A 21,448-nucleotide genomic window follows, 5' to 3' on the forward strand; every position below is an offset into this window, starting at 1 on the left:
ATTTTAATGCGATTGTATTTTGACTCAGGTTGGATTACAAGTGGGGGATCAACTGTTGGAGGTATGCGGTATTAACATGCGTTCTGCTACGTATCAACTGGCAGCCTCTGTGCTGAGACAATGTGGAAATTCCATCACTATGCTTGTGCAATATAGTCCAGACAGTAAGTAATAGCGATAATCTTCTTCTTTTTCTTCGTCGCCTTTTCCCGTGTACAGACGGGGTCGGCGTTTTTCTACAGCCTCTCAATCAGCCGTGATAACTAGGGTGATTGCTTTGGACTGACATTTGATTTTGGTTACGAATTTTACGAGTGGATGCCCTTCGCACTCAACCTTTTGCTATTTCTTTAGTAAAGGAAATTTCAGGCTGGTATCCTTCCTGTTCAATGTCCCCCAGCCAGACTAAGCTGGTCTACTCCCTGTTTAAAGTCCCAGACTAGGTTCTTAACGCTATCACACCCACGAAAATGTGGAACGTCTGTTAGCTTCACCACAACTAATCTCATGTTTGATTTGGTTTTCAATTCCAGAATACCACGAGTTGGAAGGATCAGGCTCGTCCAGTGCTGAGAATGAGAGTGTATCAGGGCGAGGGTCAGGATCACCCACCCCTTGTAACTCCCCTGGAACTAACAGGAAATCTTCTATACAGCACAATACTTCCACACTGACGAGAACTCATGTGTGTAAGGACGAGAGGTGAGAAATGAGAAAAGTATATCTTTGAGGAGAAAAAAGGCCCTTCTTAAGAGGTTCTAACTGCTAAGGTCTTGAGTAACGGAAGTTTTACTCACCATTTGACGATAACCTACTCGACTCCTGAAGTTAATCTTACCAAATCTGAGTAGGCGTAAGGCCAAACAGCCCTAAAAGTTGGGATGAGCTTGTACGAATCCAGCCAACCTGACAGGGGGCAAGAAAAGCCAGCGGCTATGGCCCATAGGGTCATCCTACCGGATACCAACCACGCGTCACGTTGCGTTGTTTAACTTTAGTTAATCATTAGAAACTGTTCCATTTAATATGCTTTCTCCACTGGCTTGTTTTTACTATTATTTTTATTGTGCCAGGTACCTATATGTATAATACCTATAACATTTTGTAACTAACTCCTGAACTATTATGGTTATAGATCAAGGGTACAATTCATACTAACCAATATCTCATTTCCTCCCCTACTTCAGGAGCGGAGAGCCCCGCTTTCTCATGATTGAGACACGTAAGTGCAGCAACCTCGGGATCAGCCTGGTAGGTGGCAACGCGGTCGGTATCTACGTGCATTCAGTGCAGTCGGGATCCCTAGGCTACTCAGCTGGTCTACGTACAGGAGATAGGATATTGGAGTATAACGGGACGGATCTGAGGGCAGCCACGGCAGAGGAAGCGGCATATGAGTTGGCGAAACCTGCAGATAAAGTGACCGTGTTGGCGCAGTATAGTGTGGAACGTAAGTATCTTCTGCATTTTTGGAACTGAGTTAACCTGCTTCGGTGGTGTAGTGTTCAAGGCGCTCGCCTGGTAAACAGGAGGGTGTGGGTTTAATCCCTGCCGAGGTATGGAATTTTATCCTCAATGTAATTTGAGAAATTGACCACAATAATAGTAGTAGCCTACTGCTGGAGTAAAGGGACTTTTCAGTCCTATGCGAGCAGTATAAATAAGCACTATTATTATTATTAAGGGCTAGTAGCCTTTTCCCCTTGTATGATATGTGTTCTGGTACACCATAGGATTATGTGAAATAAACTCTCTAGTATCACTCACTAGTTACTGATCTTACCCCTCAGAATGCTTCGGCATAGTCTCTGGACATGCCTGGTAACAGGAAGATTGTAGTTACTTGACTGAATTAGCTATACGTACTTACGTAGATTTGATGAGAACCCCATTTAAATGGATTTTGATAGAAAATCCCACTCGTTACATTTCCCCTCAACTCATATCCCCCATCCTCCCTATTTCCCAAGGGTATAACGGATCCCTATTTCTCCCAAGGTTATAACGAATCCCTATTTCCCCCTGATATAACGAATCCCTCTTTTTCCCAGGTTATAACGAAGTGAAAGACAAGCCGGGCGATAGTTTCTACATGCGCGCCCTGTTCTCCCGCACGGGGGACCTAGGGGATGCCCTACAGCTGAGGTTCCATAAGGATGACATCCTCTATGTAGACAATACGATGTTCAATGGAGTTCCGGGACATTGGCGAGCGTGGCTAGTGGATGCAGATGGGTTCCGGCAACAGTGCGGCATTATACCGAGCAAATACAAGTGAGTTCCTTAGGCCCGATCCCAATTCTAGAGTCACTGTTTTCACTTTTTTGACCTAATAGTCAACTCCGAGCATTTGAAAACACCAATTTTGTTGGGGGATTCCAAGCTTGTTGCAAATTCTGTTCTCTACTTGATACACCTCGAAAAGTTTAGGGCTTGATTCAACTCTGAGAATAAAACGGGTCGAAACTCAACGTTCATACGCGTCTGCCCTGTTAACGCTAGGTCGCGGGTTCGATTCCTGCCCGTGGCGGGCTTTATCCTAAACAGGGGTTCGTTCTCAGGACGGTTTCTTTTCTCCTACTCTGTCCTCCTTCTCTCTTTGATTTTGGGACGATAAGACCTCCATTGTTACAGATTCCTGTAACAAATCTCTTTAAAAAAAAAGTTTCCAAATTCCTTAGCTACAAGGTAGATTTGGTAAGACCAATCGACCAATGGAATAAATAACCTATGGCCACTCACCCTTCGATAACTCCGTACCCTTGGACAGCCAGGTTGTTTTAGTCCGTCCTTCCTTTAAAAAAAGGTATAGGGACGGACTATTGTTATTTTTGAATAATCTATGACAATATTGCTAATGCTAATCCATTCTATTCTATTCTATTCCTCCCTGCAGAGTGGAAGAGGAGCTGCTGTTGCGTCGTAGTCTAGGAGATCTGGAATCTGACGCACGACGCGCCACTCGACGCAGTTTCTTTCGACGCAAGAAACATCAGCGTTCCGACTCCAAAGAGTTGGCCTCGTTCTCCAATATAAACCTGGGCTGGTATAGTGACTCCGGGACTCTCAATGAAGACTCGGTCAGCCTCGCTTCATACCAGAGAGTGATTCGACTCAATTGTAAGTGATTTATTTGACTCATTTCTTTTATTTGACTCATTCATGTAAGTCTGGCTGAGGGACTATAAACAGAGAGTAGATCAGCGTCTAGCTAGGGGACTATAAACAGGGAGTAGACTAGTCCAAATTTCCACACGCTATATCAATAGCAAAGGTTGAGTGCGAAGGGCATCCACTCGGAAAATTTTGTTTAGCCAAAACCAGTTGACCTCAAAGCGATCACTCTAAAGCTGATTGAGAGGCTGACCACAAACGCCGACCCCATCTGAACATGGGAAAATGCGAAGAAGAACAAGAGTAAAAAAACTGAAAAATCACTTCATTCGTTCAATAATCTGTTTCAGCGGAACCAGTGCTGCGTCCCGTGATTCTAGTGGGGGCTCTGTCCGATACAGTGACGGACAAACTCCTGCAGGATTTCCCCGATAAATTTGTCCGGTGTGCCCCCGAGATCATGCACTGTCCGCAGGCTGCTATGGAGAAGGGATTGGCAGACAACTTGTTTGTCGATTATAGAAAGAAGGGGGCCTACTTCGAGTGTACCTCAGTGGCTGCTGTCAAAGATGCCTGTGATAAGGTGAGGGGTTTTGTTTCGTTGTACAGATTCAAACCGCTGTAGAACTAGAACAAAGCAAAACTCTGTGGGTCCCAAGTCTTACATAGACACCCTGTATAGAACACACGACAGAAAGGTTTGTTCACCCTGTAAAAGTTTTTTATTCGCTGGGAAAATCTTATAGCTAGATTTTTGTCACTTGAAATCAGTTTTTTTACGCTAAATTTAAAAAATTCAAGTATAGATTTTCATTTTTCATACAATCTAACCTGACCTGGTATACCAGAAGGTAAACACTAAGAGTAGGTAGGGTATGAACATACCTTCTATCTACTTCAATTCCTCTTTCAAAGCTCATATCTTTTGGTGTCTAACACACCAGCCAAAGCATTCATATCAGACAATACGAATTTTCATATTTTCATTTATCGTTTCAATTAATAATTTTATGTTATTATCAATCAATACCCCATCACCCAAGTCTTCCTCAGAAATACCAATGATCGTCAAACTTAATTCTGCTATTATTAGGAAGTAGATAAAAATCAGGTATACACTATACAGAGTATACAGTCATGTTGAATTTGGTTTTCTCACTCAAAAGGATAAACATTGATAAGACGATTGTGTGCGGGCCGTATTACAATTATTTCATCCAATCAGTTCATTTAGGTGTCGGTGTCGGTATCTCTATCCAGCTTTAAATTATACTCATTCAGTTGGATTTAAATTTGATACATACCGTTTAATACAACATAGTTCTATTATTGATCCGTTTAGAGTTGTGTTTTCTAGTTAACATTATACGTTGTATTATTCCCCAATCATTACTTATGACCGGGTCCACAGTCCGGGGTTCAACTCTGTTTAAATAGTATTGGATGAAACAATCTGATTGGGTAAAAAGTTTGAAATCAACCAATCAAAATTCTAAATTCGAAAAGTCAAACGAAGTTTAAACTCGAATTCTGGTTCTGGCCGTTTAGTCTATATTCTCATATACCCCCTTGTCCAAAAATGTTATACGCACCAATGTATGTTTTCACACTCATTGTTGTCCGAATGTTATTCACACTCAATATATCACAGAGTCTTCCTTTGTTGTCCTCTTAGTTTTAATGTTAAACAGGGTGTTCCAGCCGTGGAAGAGAAAGAGTACATCCTGTATATTATGAAAAGTTTGTAAACTTGTAACCTTGGCAGCATATACGTGTTGTGTTGATTGCCACATTTGTGCGAAATTGCGATTTTTTTCCCCCTTGCTATTGTTTGGGTCATGTCAGGCTTTATGTTGCCCCAAATAGCCAGCAGCACGAGAAACACGTGTTGTCCTAAATCCGCTCAGATACCAATCACACATGACGTTCCTTAACTTTAGTGTGTTGGATTGGAAACTGGTGTATTCAAAACAAACGTGCAATAGCTGCTGGCCATCCCTATTGAAAAACGTTAAGCTTATAATTTAAGCTAAACAAGTGATCGAGAGATTCAATATTTGGAACACCCTGTACGTATTATGTATGTTAATTGTTGCTTAAGATTTTATTTCAGACAATAATCTTTGTATTTCACCATTTTATTACATTTATATTAGCTTATCTCGGGTTCAGTACCTATTAAACACCCACTTGATACTAACTTGTAATGGCAAACATTATTATTAAACCATTAGATCAAACTTTATTTACAAAATGTATATATACAAATGGTAACAAAATTTATAGGTACAAAATGAAGTTTGATCAAGGGTCGGGTTAATGCCTATGGCATTCTCTACCATGATATACTGCTCGCATAGGAAGTCCCTTTATTCCAGCAGTAGATTCTCCTAGTGCTGTGGTCAAATTTTCAAATTTATATTGAGCATAAAATTCCATACTCCGGCTGAGATTGAACCCACTCCCTCCTATTTACCAGACAAGGGTCTAAGCTCCTTGTTATAACCCAAACACTTTTCTTCCTCAGAACAACGCCCATGTGATATTGGACGTGAGTTTGGCAGGGGTAGAGCGTCTGCATCGACAACATGTCTACCCCATAGTCCTGCTTATCAAGTTCAAGTCCACTAAACAGATCAAGGAGATTAAGGAAATACGGGATGGTCGATATAGTAGTCTGGATAAGGTGACGGCCAAAGCAGCCAAGGAAATGTATGAACATGGACTCAAGATCGAGTGCGAGCATAAGCATTATATCTCCGGTAAGCATAAGCATTATATTTCCCGTAAGCATAAGCATTATATTTACGATAAACATAAGCATTACATCCCATTGTCATTGGTGAGAATAGGCATTATATCTTATTATTTCAGTAATAATTCGGTAACAATATCCAAGCAATATGTATATCTCCAAAAGCTGACATTATGCTTTGAGAAAAAAATAGGGGTCAAGGATTTAACATTGCTATTAACAGTTAAGGTCTTCTCAGTATGGAATTTTTATCTTCCAGCAGCTGAAGAAACTTCGGTAAGCATAAGCATTATATCTCCGGTAAGCATAAGCATTATATTTACGGTAAGCATAAGCATTACATTTACGATAAACATAAGCATTACATCCCATTGTCCTTGGTGAGAATAGGCATTATATCTTATTATTTCAGTAATAATTCGGTAACAATATCCAAGCAATATGTATATCTCCAAAAACTGACATGTTGTGAGAAAAAAAATAGGGGTCAAGGATTTAACATTGCTATTAACAGTTAAGGTCTTCTCAGTATGGAATTTTTATCTTCCAGCAGCTGAAGAAACCAATCAGGCTACTCACATAAAAACAACCAGATTTTCTAATCTAATCGATTTAACTGAAACAAAGCTTGGACTGGAAGTGTTGCTCCGGCTATAAACCCGTTTCGTTTAAACAGTGTTGTTTATTTTACTCGGTTTAACCATGTTTTGTTTGTTCTGATTCCAGCTGTGATTCCTGCCGGAGTCAACATTGCCTACATGTGTACGCAGATTCAAACCGCTGTAGAGCTAGAACAAAGCAAAACTCTGTGGGTGCCAAGTCTTACATAGACACCCTGTATAGAACACACGACAGAAAGGTTTGTTCACCCTGTAAAAGTTTTTTAATCGCTGGGAAAATCTTAAAGCTAGATTTTTGTTCCTTGGAATCAGTTTTTTTACGCTAAAATTTAAAAATTCAAGTATAGATTTTCATACAATCTAACCTGGTATACCAGAAGGTAAACATTAAGAGTAGGTAGGGTATGAACATACCTTCTATCTACTTCAATTTTCCTCCCAAAGCTCATATCTTTTGGTGTCTAACACACCAGCCAAAGCATTCATATCAGACAATACGAATTTTCATTTATCGTTTCAATTAATAATTTTATGTTATTATCAATCAATACCCCATCACCCAAGTCTTCCTCAGAAATACCAATGATCGTCAAACTTAATTCTGCTATTATTAGGAAGTAGATAAAAATCAGGTATACACTATACAGAGTATACAGTAATGTTGAATTTGGTTTTCTCACTCAAAAGGATAAGCATTGATAGCATTGATAAGACGATTGTGTGCGGGCCGTATTACAATAATTTCATCCAATCAGTTCGTTAGGTGTCGGTATCTCTATCCAGCTTTAAATTATACTCATCCAGTTGAATTTAAATTTGATACATACCGTTTAATACAACATAGTTCTATTATTGATCCGTTTAGAGTTGTGTTATGTTATCTAGTTAACATTATACCTTGTATTATTCCCCAATCATTACTTATGACCGGGTCCACAGTCGGGGTTTCAACTCTGTTTAAATACTATTGGATGAAACAATCTGATTGGGTAAAAAGTTTGAAATCAACCAATCAGAACCAAAAATTCGAAAAGTCAAACGAAGTTTAAACTCAGATTCTGGTTCTGGCCGTTTAGTCTATATTCTCATATACCCCCTTGTCCAAAAATGTTATACGCACCAATGTATGTATTCACACTCATTATTGTCCGAATGTTATTCACACTCAATATATCCCAGAGTCTTCCTTTGTTGTCCTCTTAGTTTTAATGTTAAACAGGGTGTTCCAGCCGTGGAAGAGAAAGAGTACATCCTGTATATTATGTGAAAGAGAGGAGAACAAGATAGGAGAAAGTCAGCTGTTCCGAGAAAAACAAACCTTATCTGTTCGGGATAATTAGTGCGTATCTCAGGTTCAGTACCTAATAAACACCCACTTGATACTAACTTGTAATGGCAAACATTATTATTAAACCATTAGATCAAACTTTATTTACAAAATATATATAATATACAAATGATAACAAAATTTATAGGTACAAAATGAAGTTTGATCAAGGGTGGGGTTAATGCCTATGGCATTCTCTACCATGATATACTGCTCGCATAGGACTGAAAAGTCCCTTTACTCCAGCAGTAGATTCTCCTAGTGCTGTGGTCAAATTTTGAAATTTATATTGAGCATAAAATTCCATACCCCGGCTGGGATTGAACCCACTCCCTCCTATTTACCAGACAAGGGTCTAAGCTCCTTGTTATGTTGTTGTTGTTGTAGCGGCTTTAGCTTTCGCCGAATGGCGATAGCAGAATAAAGAAAAGATGTCTTTTTGTATCTGCTATACACTATTTGTATCAATCAAATACATAAATAATTAAATATCCTTAAAAATATAAAATAATATTATAGCTACAACTAAATAACAAAAAAATACATATGTTTAGGATTGTCCTAATAATAATATTTCTAACAGAATCGTGGATTTGATTAGCTAACAAAAATGCCAATGTGAAAATTAGCTAAAATTAACTTACAAAATATTTGTCCGTTGACTAAAAAATGGCGACAAAAATAAATAAATAGTAATAGTGGATCCCGAAACTTTAAATAACGTGGCGTTGTTATCGCATTCTATCAAATCCATTGACTCTGTATCACATTTGTGACTTATGGTAGATTAAAGCATCTGGTAATCTCGTTAGTTATTTTAACAACTTTGATAGATCTACATTATCCCATTTATTCCACCAAGAACTTCTCTAAATGCTGTTTTTATTAAATCGACTGTTTTTCCTCGAGTTAATCTGTTTGCTCCGGTATAAAGGTCCAGATGTGCGATAAGAGACACAATACTTCTCATTTAGGTGCTGGGTCAACAAGAGAACACCAGGAAGTAACCCGTTGAAATATTTGCAATCGGAAAACGAGTACAAATTTTTGTCGATGGTGGGATTCGAACCCGGGAACTCTGCATGGTGTACATAACAAACTTAAATTAATTATGATTTCTCAACTTAAATTAAATTCATATTTACATTAGCTATTAGGAGGTCATTTTTGTTTCATGAAAATTTACATCTTAATTTTAATAAACTCTAATGAACAGAGAGATAATGTAATCTAATGAAACTTGAAAATCCTTAAATAATGAGACCTAGATTCAACCATCACGGATTAAATCGAGAAGGTGAGAATCAACTGTAGAGTCTAATCAATGACCACCTAAAGGAAGTTAATCTTCTCGAACATATAAAATTATTTTTTATTTATATTAATTAAAGTGTAAATAAAAAAATAAAAAATAATATATTTATATGTTATTAAATTATTATCAATGATAAAACTCTAGAACCTGGAAAAAAGACTAATAATATCGTGACCAACAATAAATTAAGATAAAAGTAACTCCTTGTTATAACCCAAACACTTTTCTTCCTCAGAACAACGCCCATGTGATATTGGACGTGAGTTTGGCAGGAGTAGAGCGTCTGCATCGACAACATGTCTACCCCATAGTCCTGCTTATCAAGTTCAAGTCCACTAAACAGATCAAGGAGATTAAGGAAAATTGTAGATTTTATGTAACCTACGCTTAAAAATAAGGGAGACTACTTATATTACCTACAAAATCTTTGCAACTGATTCAAACAATATGTACAAGCAAAAGAACAATGTAGGTACACAATTTGAATCACAAACTAATAATATAGGTATTCTGGTCATCATTCCCATGTAACGTCACCGAAATATGCGTATCGAAAGAGAAGATTAAATTCGTTAAAAATAGACAATACCAACTAGTAAGTAGCCATAATCAGTGGTAAAAAATAACAAAAATCGAGAAAAAATTGCGAAAGGTTTTCCTTGAGCTTCCCAGACTGTCTAGGTCGACGTACATCCCACCACTACCCACCCTCGGCACCAAACTTTATCACCAGACTGAAAATTTGGTAGGAGGAGTCAAAGCAAGTTAGGGGAAAAGTTCTCCAATGCCGAGCCGAGAAAATTTCTTTGAAAATTTCCCCTACTTAGACTTCTCCTACTACCAAGTTTTCAGTCTGGTGATAAAGTTTGGTGCCGTGGGTGGGTAGTGGCGGGGTGTTCGTCGTGAAAATTTGATGGGAGGAGTCAAAGCAAGTTAGGGGAAAAGTTCTCCAATCCCGAGCCGAGAAAATTTTGAAAATTTCCCCTACTTAGACTTCTCCTACTACCAAGTTTTCAGTCTGGTGATAAAGTTTGGCGCCGAGGGTGGGTAGTGGCGGGATGTTCGTCGACCTGGACAGTCTGGGAAGCTTAAAGAAAACCCTTCGCATTTTTTTCTCGATATTTTTCAAACTTTTTTCTTTTTTACATGGTTTTTTTTTTACACATTTTTTTCTACAGAAAGAAAAACACTCTGCTTTTTAAGTTAAGAAATAAATAAAATTCATACTTCTATTTTGAAATATAAAAATCAGTATTACAATAAATAACTACTTTCTTTCTTCAATTAAATTAAATAAACATAATCTAATTATTGAGACGAGAACCTAATTCTAACAGCGTTATTAAATCAATGAAAATCGTCCATATAATTAAATTAAAATATTATGAAAGAACTTTTAACTAGTTTAACAAATAAATAATCTTGGTCTATGAAGAGAAAACCTAAACAGTAGGTCCATGGCTAGATAGTAAACTCTCTAGAAGAGACAAATATTTCAAAAAATTAAATTAATTCCATAGTTATTTGCAGTAGCGGTTTCTCTGTAGGTTCAATGGTTCATTGAACCCCCAAGGAAAAAATCAAAAGAACGAAATTTAATAGTATTATTTATTGGGTATAGACAATAGTGTAGTAACTAGTCTTAAAGGCAAGTAAGTGTTAATGCATGAAAAACCCCAAAAATGGAATAACACGTCACTTTTAACACCTTGGGTCTTCTTAAGACGGAGGTTTTACCCACCATTCGGCGACAAGTTACCCGTCTCCTCAATTTAACCTCACCCAACCTGAGTGGAGCCGGGAACCTAGCAGCACGCGGATTCCCCGGATGGTCACCATCCAGGTACTAACCACGCGCAACGTTGCTTAACTTCAGTGATCCGTGGGGAACTGGTGAATTCAACGTGCTATCGCCGCTGGTTTTCGAAAGGGAAATACAAGAATACAACTTAACTAAAAATGCAGTTTCTTTGTGTTATTATATCACAGGTGCTCACTGCAGCATTGGAGGATTTTTCCCAATATCTTAATAATCCTAAAATCTAATGTTTACCTACCATGCTGGCACCGGTCGCTATGCGCATTTATATGTCATAGCTACTCATTTTCCTCACGAGGCTGAGTGGGCCCCGCAACATCCAGTCACGGAGTCAATCATTTGCTTGATACAAATTTCTTGACCCCGCCGGGAATCGAACCCGGGTCTCCCGCGTGCAAGGCGAGTGCAGTGACCACTACGCCCTGGGAGCTGACAAGAGAGAGAAGAAAGAACCAAATTACATTTAATACATTACTTTCTTGTATAACAGAAGTGTCGAGAAAGATCCAGGATAGGAGACTGCTGACTGCAGTGGTATGGACATGAGAGCTACATAAGGAAAAGAGTTGAGAGAATAGAAGTGAGGGGAGAACAGGGCGAGGTAGGCCGAAGAAAAGGAAAGATTGTGTAAATCAAGACCTGGGTGAGAAAATTTTAACAGGACATAAGGTACTATATTAATCTCAAAGGGATTGAAGTTTTTTCCTACAGTTGATAATTATTTTACTAAAAAAAGTGTTTCACCACCGTATTTATTTCGTAGCAATGAAACAACTGCTCCACTAGACTCCCGTGGTCTGTGTCGTAGCATGCCCATCCCGTAGTACGCCTCTCATCAGATGGGCGAGAAGAGACACAATACTTCCCTTTTAAGTGCTGGGTCAACACGAGAACACCAGAAAGTAACCCATTCATAATGATATAAGACAGTTAAACCGACTTACCGTATGTCCTTCAAAGCTCTTGACAGGTTTATCCGAGTGTAGTTTACACACATGAATATGCTGATCTGTAGAGCAGGATGCAAAGCTCGTGTTACTCTGCCAGTCTACGTCCAGGGCAGGCGCGGAATGAAATGAGAATTGTTGTTCACACTGACCGGACGCTGCATCCCAGATGATCGTGGTCTTGTCCACGCCTGGTCAGAAAAATAAAATGTTCAAGTTTAGATACCTACTTATTTATTTTGGTTTTATCGTTTTCTTCGTTACAAGTACGAAGAAAAATGAAATTTAAATAATTTCTTCTTACTTTAGCAATTTAAGAAAGTGTGAAGTTAATTTAAATTATTTTTATCTCTAATTATTTAATTTTTTGTCATTCTTATTTTTGAAGAGGTTTCATAGAGGGAATTGTAACAACTGAAGTATTATTGACCGGAAATCGAAGAGAGAAGGAAGACAGGGTCGGAGAAAGTCAGTCGTTTCAAAAACAAACCTTATCTACGCTTACAAGACAGACATGCTACTCTCCAAGCTACTAACTAGGCTGGCTTTTCACTTTTATACACGCCGGGAATCGAACCCGGTACCTCTGGCGTGCAAGCCTAGTGTGATAACCACTCGGTCAAGGAGGTTGCTTAGCATTTTGACTTTGATAGTTACTGTTGGGTCCTAATGGTGTCCAATGAGTAGCCACTAGCCATGTTATGTCCTTAGTGTTTCTGATGAGTTGACATTCTGAGCTACATACCTGCACTGAGAATGTAATTGCCTCTCTTGTTCCATTTGAGTGCAAATATGGGACCCTTGTGTTGGCCAAGTGTACTCTTCAGACTTCCATCACTAGTCCATATCCTAGCATAACCATCATACGAGCCAGTAGCCAGGAAACTACCGTTGTTCTGAAGAAGATAACTCCAGATGTGCGATAAGAGACACAATACTTCTCATTTAGGTGCTGGGTCAACAAGAGAACACCAGGAAGTAACCCGTTGAAATATTTGCAATCGGAAAACGAGTACAAATTTTTGTCGATGGTGGGATTCGAACCCGGGAACTCTGCATGGTGTTACCACCATGCTAACGATACCCTCCAGTAAATAATTTAAATAGAACGACAACTACAGTTAGGTATTTATATTTATTCACCCGTATAGAAGTAGTCCATATTGTCAGGTATTTGTTCAACTCGTGCTATGATAGCAGAACTGATGTCTAGAATGGAGAGGTCCGCTTTCTTCACGTCTCTCTTCTCCCACATTGTGCAGCTCACTGAAATAATAAAACACATTAAGTAGATAAATAATGGAATGTCGAAACATTCGTAATACATTAACGAAATCCGCTAAATATCCCTTAATGGGAAAATTTTATTGTGGTCTTTCAATACTTTTTCAAGTTCAATTGCAATACATTTTTACTTTCTATTCTAAGTAAATATGTATGAAAAATGAAAGTACTAGTAATGAGCAAGTATTGTTTAAAATTGAAAAAAAAAAAAAAAAAAACAGCAATTCAGATCATGTTCCATTTAAAAAACATAATCTTGGTCTATGAAGAGAAAAACTAAACAGAAGGTCCATGGCTAGATAGTAAACTCTCTAGAAGAGACAAATATTTCAAAAATTTAAATTAATTCCATAGTTATTTGTATCAATCAAATACATAAATATCCTTAAAAATATAAAATAATATTATAGCTACAACGAAATAACAAAAAAATACATATGTTTAGGATTGTCCTAATAATAATATTTCTAAGAGAATCGTGGATTTGATTAGCTAACAAAAATGCCAATGTGAAAATTAGCTAAAATTAACTTACAAAATATTTGTTCGTTGACTAAAAAATGGCGACAAAAATAAATAAATAAATAGTAATAGTGGATCCCGAAACTTTAAATAACGTGGCGTTGTTACCGCATTCTATCAAATCCATTGACTCTGTATCACATTTGTGGCTTATGGTAGATTAAAGCATCTGGTAATCTCGTTAGTTATTTTAACAACTTTGATAGATCTACATTATCCCATTTATTCCACCAAGAACTAAATCCTAACAAACTTAAATTAATTATGATTTCTCAACTTAAATTGAATTCATATTTACATTAGCTATTAGGAGGTGATTTTTGTTTCATGAAAATTTACATCTTAATCTTAATAAACTCTAATGAACAGATAATATAATCTAATGAAACTTGAAAATCCTTAAATAATGAGACCTAGATTCAACCATCACGGATTAAACCGAGAAAGTGAGAATCAACTGTAGAGTCTAATCAATGACCACCTAAAAGAAGTTAATCTTCTCGAACATATAAGCAATAAATTTGTCATATTTCATAATGTAACTAAATATATTATTAAATTATTATCAATGATAAAACTCTAGAACCTGGAAAAAAGACTAATAATATCGTGACCAACAATAAATTAAGATAAAAGTAAATAGCTCATTCCTGAATGGGATTAGGCTAACAAAATATCTTGTAGATTTTATGTAACCTACGCTTAAAAATAAGGGAGACTACTTACATTACCTACAAAATCATTGCAACTGATTCAAACAATATGTACAAGCAAAAGAACAATGTAGGTACACAATTTGAATCACAAACTAATAATATAGGTATTCTGGTCTTCTTGCAATTATTTTCTCCAATATTTGACAAAAATTAAATAAATTTCATTGCTAGACATCAGCTACACTGATGAAAAATTATTCTGGTGATGACTAGAAAACCATTCTAAGCTCTCTAATCCAATGGTCCTTGGTTCATTCCCGTTATCACGTGTATCAAATTGAAATATTCTACCGGTAAAATCTTTTCAGAGACATAAAAAATTCATAAAAATAATATAGGAAATAGGAAAACCTAAAAAATCACAAAAAAACTATAAGAGGGGGAAAATATACAAAAATAAGTTAAATAGGTTGATATCATTTCTTCGTAAAACATTTTCTCTTCTGTTCTCTACATTTCTCTCGCACTCGGAACGCTCTTTATTACACAACGCTAAATTTCATGACGTAACCTGGACTCGAACCGCCAACCTCCAGATCCTAGGTCTACCAATCACCACACTAATATTGCATCAGATATTCTTCTAATGTCCGGAGACGCAATTTAAGTTCGGCCTAGTGGATTAAGCAATCTGACTAGCTAATCTCAATTTAAAAAGTTTAAAATCAACGATTCAGCTTGCCTTTATGACGTAACCTGGACTCGAACTGCCAACCTCCAGATCCTAGGTCTACCAATCACCACACTAATATTGCATCAGATATTCTTCTAATGCCCGGAGCCGCAATTTAAGTTCGGCCTAGTGGATTAAGCAATCTGACTAGCTAATCTCAATTTAAAAAGTTTAAAATCAACGATTCAGCTTGCCTTATGCAAATAACCTAAGTTTAACTTGAAGTGTAGCTTTGGACATAAATATAGCAGCGTCTACAACTCTACACTAAGGTCAATCGACATCGCTTGAGACAATTTCACAGTATATACTTTTTACTTCATTCCAGCAATATCCTTTGATCTTACGCACTCTTTACATGGGTTACTATCGATTGACTTCTGTCGGCTGTCACCCATTTACAAAATACTGGCTCTCAAATTGCTCTGAAGCAAAATCGTCTTCAGTTTGTTCATAAGGTGTGTGTGTTAACGCATCTTTATAATCTCTATCCCATCCTCAACCACACAAAACTTACCTCAACATAAATATAGCAGCGTCTACAACTCTACAAATACGTCAATCGACATCGCTTGAGACAATTTCACAGTATATACTTTTTACTCCATTCCAGCAATATCCTTTGATCTTACGCACTCTTTACATGGGTTCCTATCGATTGACTTCTGTCGACTGTCACCCATTTACAAAATACTGGCTCTCAAATTGCTCTGAAGGAAAATCGTCTTCAGTTTGTTCATAAGGTGTGTGTGTTAACGCATCTTTATAATCTCTATCCCATCCTCAACCACACAAAACTTACCTCGACACATGACACTGTCATCGCACTACCCCTACCGCGCCGTCACGTCAGTAGTGTAGTGAGTCTACTTGATTTTGATCTTGTGCAGTTTCAGTTTGAAGCCCAATAGTTCCGACAATACGCCAGACAGGGCCGACAATATGCACACCTTGGTGATGGTATACAGGTAGGGATCTCATCGCACTACCCCTACCGCGCCATCACGTCAGTGAGTCTACTTGATTTTGATCTTGTGTAGTTTCAGTTTGAAGCCCAATAGTTCCGACAATACGCCAGACAGGGCCGACAATATGCACACCTTGGTGATGGTATACAGGTAGGGATTGGCGGACAAGCCGGATATTTTGAAAGGGCTCTCTAATTCCTTGAGAAGATCAGCGGCTAGCTTGAGCACACTGTTGGCCAACATAAGCTCGTCCTTCTTGTTGGGCTTTTGTTCAATTTGGAGGTAGAGGTTGATCTGAAAAGGAACAAATGCATTTGGATAAAAAATTAAAATTTGAGGAAGAAAAAATATTTTCCAAAGGACAAAAATAAATAAATAAAATAAAGTGATAAGTAACTTCAAAAAAGTTAACCAACTTTACCAGATATCAACTACAAGTAACGTTGCTTAACTTCAGTGATCAATTGGGAACGGGGCATTCAACGTTCTACTACCACTGCTTCCAAAAAAAGTTTTTTTATAACTTTATCTCAGACGTTATCTTATCTGATATCCTCAGTAATACGGGTAATATCGTTTATACTCTACGCTGAACTTGTGGTAAACCGAACGATTAACTTATGTAAATGCAGTTTCTTTGTGTTATTATGTCACAACTTTGGTGCTCACTGCAGCATTGTAGGATTTTCCCAATATCTAATACATCCTAAAATCCTATGTTTACCTGCCATGCTGGCCCGGTCGCTATGCGCATTTGTATGTCATAGCTACTCATTTTCCTCACGAGGCTGAGTGGGCCCCGCAACAGCCAGTCACAGAATCAATCATTTGCATGATACAATTTCTTGACCCCGCCGGGAATCGAACCCGGGTCGGCCCCGCAACAGCCAGTCACGGAATCAATCATTTGGATGATACAAATTTCTTGACCCCGCCGGGAATCGAACCCGGGTCCGCTGAGTGGGCCCCACAACAGCCAGTCACGGGATCAATCATTTGCATGATACAAATTTCTTGACCCCGCCGGGAATCGAACCCGGGTCTCCCGCGCGTGCAACGCGAGCACAGGTGACCCCTAACCAGGGAGCTGACCCATCGTCATAATCTGCAGAAGACTACTTAAGCTGGCATTGCTGCAAATGCCTTGATATCCTCTATTGAACGAATTAACTTATTGTAAAAAGAACGGAGTGACTATTATCTTACCTGTTCTGTGATAAGCACAGACATGTTCCTATACTTGTGGTTGATCTTAGTGCCCAGTGTCATGAAGCGAAGTAGAAATACGCCCAGCATCAGGCACCAAACCAAGGCCTCCACATTGATAGTCGAGTGAAGTCGGAACGAATCCTGAGGGACAATGAATAGGGGGTTTTTTTACTCCTAATGTGTTTAAAATCAGTGTAAAATGATATTGTATCTTCATCTACCTAATTGTAATTTCAAGAGGAAAGACATTTTAATCGTTTTGTACTGATACAGTAGACTCCCAGTTCCCCTTGTTCAGTGGTTCGTTTCCGTTCATAGATTAAGATCACTAGAAGAAAACACCTTTCTAATAGCTACGAATTTTTAGGGGGGTTGAAAGTTGGTTGGAAACTGTTGGCGTTCCTTTCTGTTTAATGTGTTTAATGCTGTAAAATTTACCTTGAGTATCTCAAAACTAAGGAAGGTGAGTAGGAGAAGAGTTATGATGAACGTAGCAGTTACAATGACATCTACTGAACGTTGTGGTCCACGTTTCTGAAAATTAAATACAAAATATGTCAATTGGGTATAGAATAAATTTTGAGGAAAAAATTAATTTTCCAAAGGACAAAAATAAATAAAATAAAGTGATAAGTAACTTCAAAAAAGTTAACCAACTTTACCAGAACTACAAGTAACGTTGCTAAACTACAGTGATCAATTGGGAACGGGGCATTCAACGTTCTACTACCACTGCTTCCAAAAAAAGTTTTTTTTATAACTTTATCTCAGACGTTATCTTATATGATATCCTCAGTAATACGGGTAATATCGTTTATACTCTACGCTGAACTTGTGGTAAACCGAACGATTAATTTATAGTAAAAAGAACGGAGTGACTATTATCTTACCTGTTCTGTGATAAGCACAGACATGTTCCTATACTTGTGGTTGATCTTAGTGCCCAGTGGGGAATCGAACCCGGGTCTCCCGCGTGCAAGGCGAGTGCAGTGACCACTACGCCATGGAAGCTGACTTTTTTTTGTATCAAGGTAATTTGGAAAATCTCTCCGATTTGTCTTTCTTTTCTTCCACAATTTGTATTTTCTTATCTCTACTCCTCTCTTTGTTTTATTCCCTTGTATCGGGTTTATTTTCCCTTTCCTTCATTTCATCTTTTCTCTTTCCTTCCTTCCACTATTCTCTTTTCTCATTCCCTCGTCTTCTTTTCCTCCTTTTTACCTAGGGCAAAGCATAGGGTCAAGTTTCTACTCACATGTTCCAGCTCCCAGGCAAACGGAAGATCAGTCTCCATGTTACCCCCCAGTAGTTGCCTCTCTCCGCCACTGGACACGTCACTGTAGCTGCACTCCTCACTGTTGGTGGTGATACCGAACAATTCTCCGGCACTGGTAGTTCCCTCGGTAAGTCCAGGACAGAAACTCCCGTGAGACTCACCTGATGAAAAAGAAGCAATTAGTTCCTTTTTTTTAATACAGAGCTTTGATATAGGGAACAGGGAACTGTAACTGCTAAGAGATAGGAGAAAACCAACCGTTCTGAGAACGAACATTGTCCGTTCAGGATAAAATCCACCTCGGGCAGGACTCGAACCTGCGGCCTAGCGCTTACAAACCTATGATTAGTAGCAGTTGGGCCTTCAAAACATAGGTATAGGTAATGTGATATGTTCATATGTACACAATTGAGCTAAGTTTGCTTGAACCCCCCCCCCCCTTTCCTCGTCTTTTTTTCTGTTCCTCGGCCGTCCTAACTAGCTAAAACTAGCTAAAACTACTTACTAGTAACTATCTTTTAAAAAAAAAAATCCTTACCTTCCTCCGACTCCGAATTGTACGAGCTCTCGCCAAACACGGATCTCGCGCCGCGGGGGGCGGGACTCGAACCCGCGGTCTTCAGACTAGTGGTCACCGTGAGGAGCTGACTCGACCCTCTCCGTCTGGTGAGTAGCTTCTCTCTCCCTCCCACTACCTCCCCTTCACTCCCCTCAGAGTCTGCACCGAGATCACACGAGGGAGGGGCAGAGAATCGTCTCTCCTGAGCGTGAGGGGAGAGGGGAGGGAGATAGGAGGGGGGAGGAGGGCGGCGGGGGGGCGTAGGGGCGGAGATCGTGATCTGAAGAACTTCTTGCTGGAAAATCAGAGAGGGGAGAAATTGTAAACTTTTTGTACCTACAGGACCAAATATGCTGTTTTATCTAGGAAAATGGTACCAAAAATGTGCTCATTTCAGCGTCAGGTAAACACAAGCCAAGAAGTATTTTGTTTAGCACATTGCATAAATAGAAGAGATACACGGCGTTCATACAAATTGAGCTGTCGAATAACGACTTGGGCCCGTTCCCACTTGTCGTGAGTTTTATCCGATATTTTTTTCCGAATGTCCTGTAGGAAATGTAATTTAAATGAGAGTGTTCTTCATGAATTCAACGTTCTATCGCAAGCTCAATGAAACAATGCGAAGTAAACTTATCAGAAAAAGAGAAAACAGGAAATAATTAAAAGACCTCGCTAACCTCTTCATCATTGTTAAGACTAATCTGGGGAGTTCTAGGACTACTATTACTATCACAGTCGGGTACACTGTTACTATCACAGGGGGGAGGGGGTGGCTCTTCCTCATTGTTATCACTCGAGCCTTCGTTCCCATTGAGGCTCTCGAAACCATCATCATCTTGCTGGGGTGGGGGTGACTCAGGGTCCGCGGGGACATGCATTCTGTCTACACCTGAGGGGGAAAAATGAGGGTTAGAAAAATGGCCTAATGGTCAATGTCCCGACATTTGTAAACAACAACACCTGAGGACAAGGGACAAATGGGAACAACCAATAGTGAAGTTTGTATTTACCATTCGGAATTATTCCTCTTTGGGCGTCATAAAGCGACCATGTTGGCTGCCACAGCACGGTATGTACTTTAAATGGTTATCATATCTGAGGTCTTATCGTCCCAAATGCGAAAAGAGAAGGAAGACGAGATAGGCAAAAGCTAGCCGTTATAAGAACGAACCTTATCTGTTTAGGATAAAATCCGCCCGGTCAAGAATCAAACCCGCGACCTAGCGCTTACAAAGCAGACGCGCTACCCTGCAAGCTAATAATAAGGCTGATCACTTTTAAAGGTTTTTTTTTGAGACCCTAAAAAGAGGAAAATCAACTAACCTGCCAGTTGTTCCCTCAGTCGATGTTGAGGGTGGATCAGGTCTGGGTCACACTGGTTAGGTTGGGAGGGAGGGGGAGGAGGGGACTTGGTTTTGACCGGTGTGGTGTCCCAAACCACAACCCGCCTAGGTCGTGTCACTATCTCTGCCCCTTCCTCGGAGCTAGAGTTGTGATGCACATGTCGCTTGCCTGTGAAACAGAAGAAAGGATTCCGTGAAAAAAGGTAATCTCTCGGATTAAGCATAATCAGATTGCTTTTTAAAATTAGAAAAAAATAGGCAATCAGATTGTTTAACTGAGATTTTTTTAAAGAGGTTTGAGAGAGGGAACTGTAACTGCTAAGGTTTTATCGTCCCGAAATCGAAGAGAGAAGGAAGACAGGATAGGATTCAAACTCATTTCAAACTCACTTTGTGGCCTCAGACCTTAGCTTTTCCCTGTCCTATATCCGAAACTTTGGAGTATGATCAAACAGCTTTTCAACAGTCTTAAGTAAGACTACTAACTATGAAGCCTTTCTCTGTGTTATGGTAACCACAGAAGAGGAAGACCCTTCTAGTACCTACAAAAAAACACTCACTATACTTGGTCTCCTCCACGGGTTCTTGCTCGGTAGCGACCCCTGCATTTCTCACACTCCTCAGTAGAGAACCCTGAGTAGCGACACTCCGTCGCTTCGTTCTTCTCACTCGCCTCCCTGAGTTTTGACTGTCGAGTGAACATTTGGTGGGAGAGGAAGGCGAGGTACAAATGATGAGGGAGTGAATGACAGTGAGAACAAGCATCATCACGAACGGCACTAACACTTCACTGGCTGACACTCGCTGCAAACAGAAGGATAGGGTGTGAAACAGAAGGATTAGGTGCGAAACAAAAGCATTAGCTGTGAAACAGGATTAGGAATGAACAAAATAGTGGGAGTCAATGCGCTCGCCTAGCACGCGAGAGACCCGGGTTCAATTCTCGGCGGGGGAAAAAAAAAAAAAAAAAAAAATAATGCAAATGTTTAGTTTTGGGG

The 21,448-nt window shown here is 39.1% G+C and overlaps 2 protein-coding genes, 1 long non-coding RNA gene and 1 pseudogene across 3 annotated transcripts in view; 1 reads left to right on the plus strand and 3 right to left on the minus strand.

Moving 5' to 3' along the window:
- LOC103511534 (disks large homolog 5) overlaps positions 1–7,660 on the plus strand; it is a 38,507-nt gene extending 30,847 nt beyond the window's left edge. Inside the window, exons 20-27 of the mRNA XM_026825264.1 lie at positions 29–164; positions 534–702; positions 1,188–1,450; positions 2,052–2,274; positions 2,897–3,120; positions 3,465–3,697; positions 5,642–5,876; positions 6,596–7,660. Coding sequence (XP_026681065.1) covers positions 29–164; positions 534–702; positions 1,188–1,450; positions 2,052–2,274; positions 2,897–3,120; positions 3,465–3,697; positions 5,642–5,876; positions 6,596–6,699 — 1,587 coding nt within the window. The 3' untranslated portion in view covers positions 6,700–7,660. The remainder of the gene's footprint in view (positions 1–28; positions 165–533; positions 703–1,187; positions 1,451–2,051; positions 2,275–2,896; positions 3,121–3,464; positions 3,698–5,641; positions 5,877–6,595) is intronic.
- Positions 7,661–10,934: 3,274 nt separating this feature from the next.
- On the minus strand, positions 10,935–11,052 carry LOC113468408 (annotated as a pseudogene).
- Positions 11,053–11,978: 926 nt separating this feature from the next.
- On the minus strand, positions 11,979–12,787 carry LOC113468406. Its single transcript, XR_003392167.1, has 2 exons — positions 12,643–12,787; positions 11,979–12,088 (listed from the first exon to the last, which is right to left on the minus strand). It is a non-coding gene; the product is annotated as an uncharacterized LOC113468406 (long non-coding RNA).
- Positions 12,788–13,829: 1,042 nt separating this feature from the next.
- LOC103511535 (putative homeodomain transcription factor) overlaps positions 13,830–21,448 on the minus strand; it is a 55,683-nt gene continuing 48,064 nt past the window's right edge. The window contains exons 14-18 of the mRNA XM_026825265.1: positions 17,267–17,410; positions 16,069–16,354; positions 15,895–15,910; positions 15,116–15,609; positions 13,830–14,930 (exon numbers count right to left, since the gene is read on the minus strand). Of these exons, the coding sequence (XP_026681066.1) occupies positions 16,109–16,354; positions 17,267–17,410 (390 nt within the window). The 3' untranslated portion in view covers positions 13,830–14,930; positions 15,116–15,609; positions 15,895–15,910; positions 16,069–16,108. The remainder of the gene's footprint in view (positions 14,931–15,115; positions 15,610–15,894; positions 15,911–16,068; positions 16,355–17,266; positions 17,411–21,448) is intronic.

Source organism: Diaphorina citri, unplaced genomic scaffold, assembly GCF_000475195.1.
Source record: "Diaphorina citri unplaced genomic scaffold, Diaci psyllid genome assembly version 1.1 scaffold724, whole genome shotgun sequence".
Lineage (NCBI taxonomy): Eukaryota > Metazoa > Arthropoda > Insecta > Hemiptera > Psyllidae > Diaphorina > Diaphorina citri.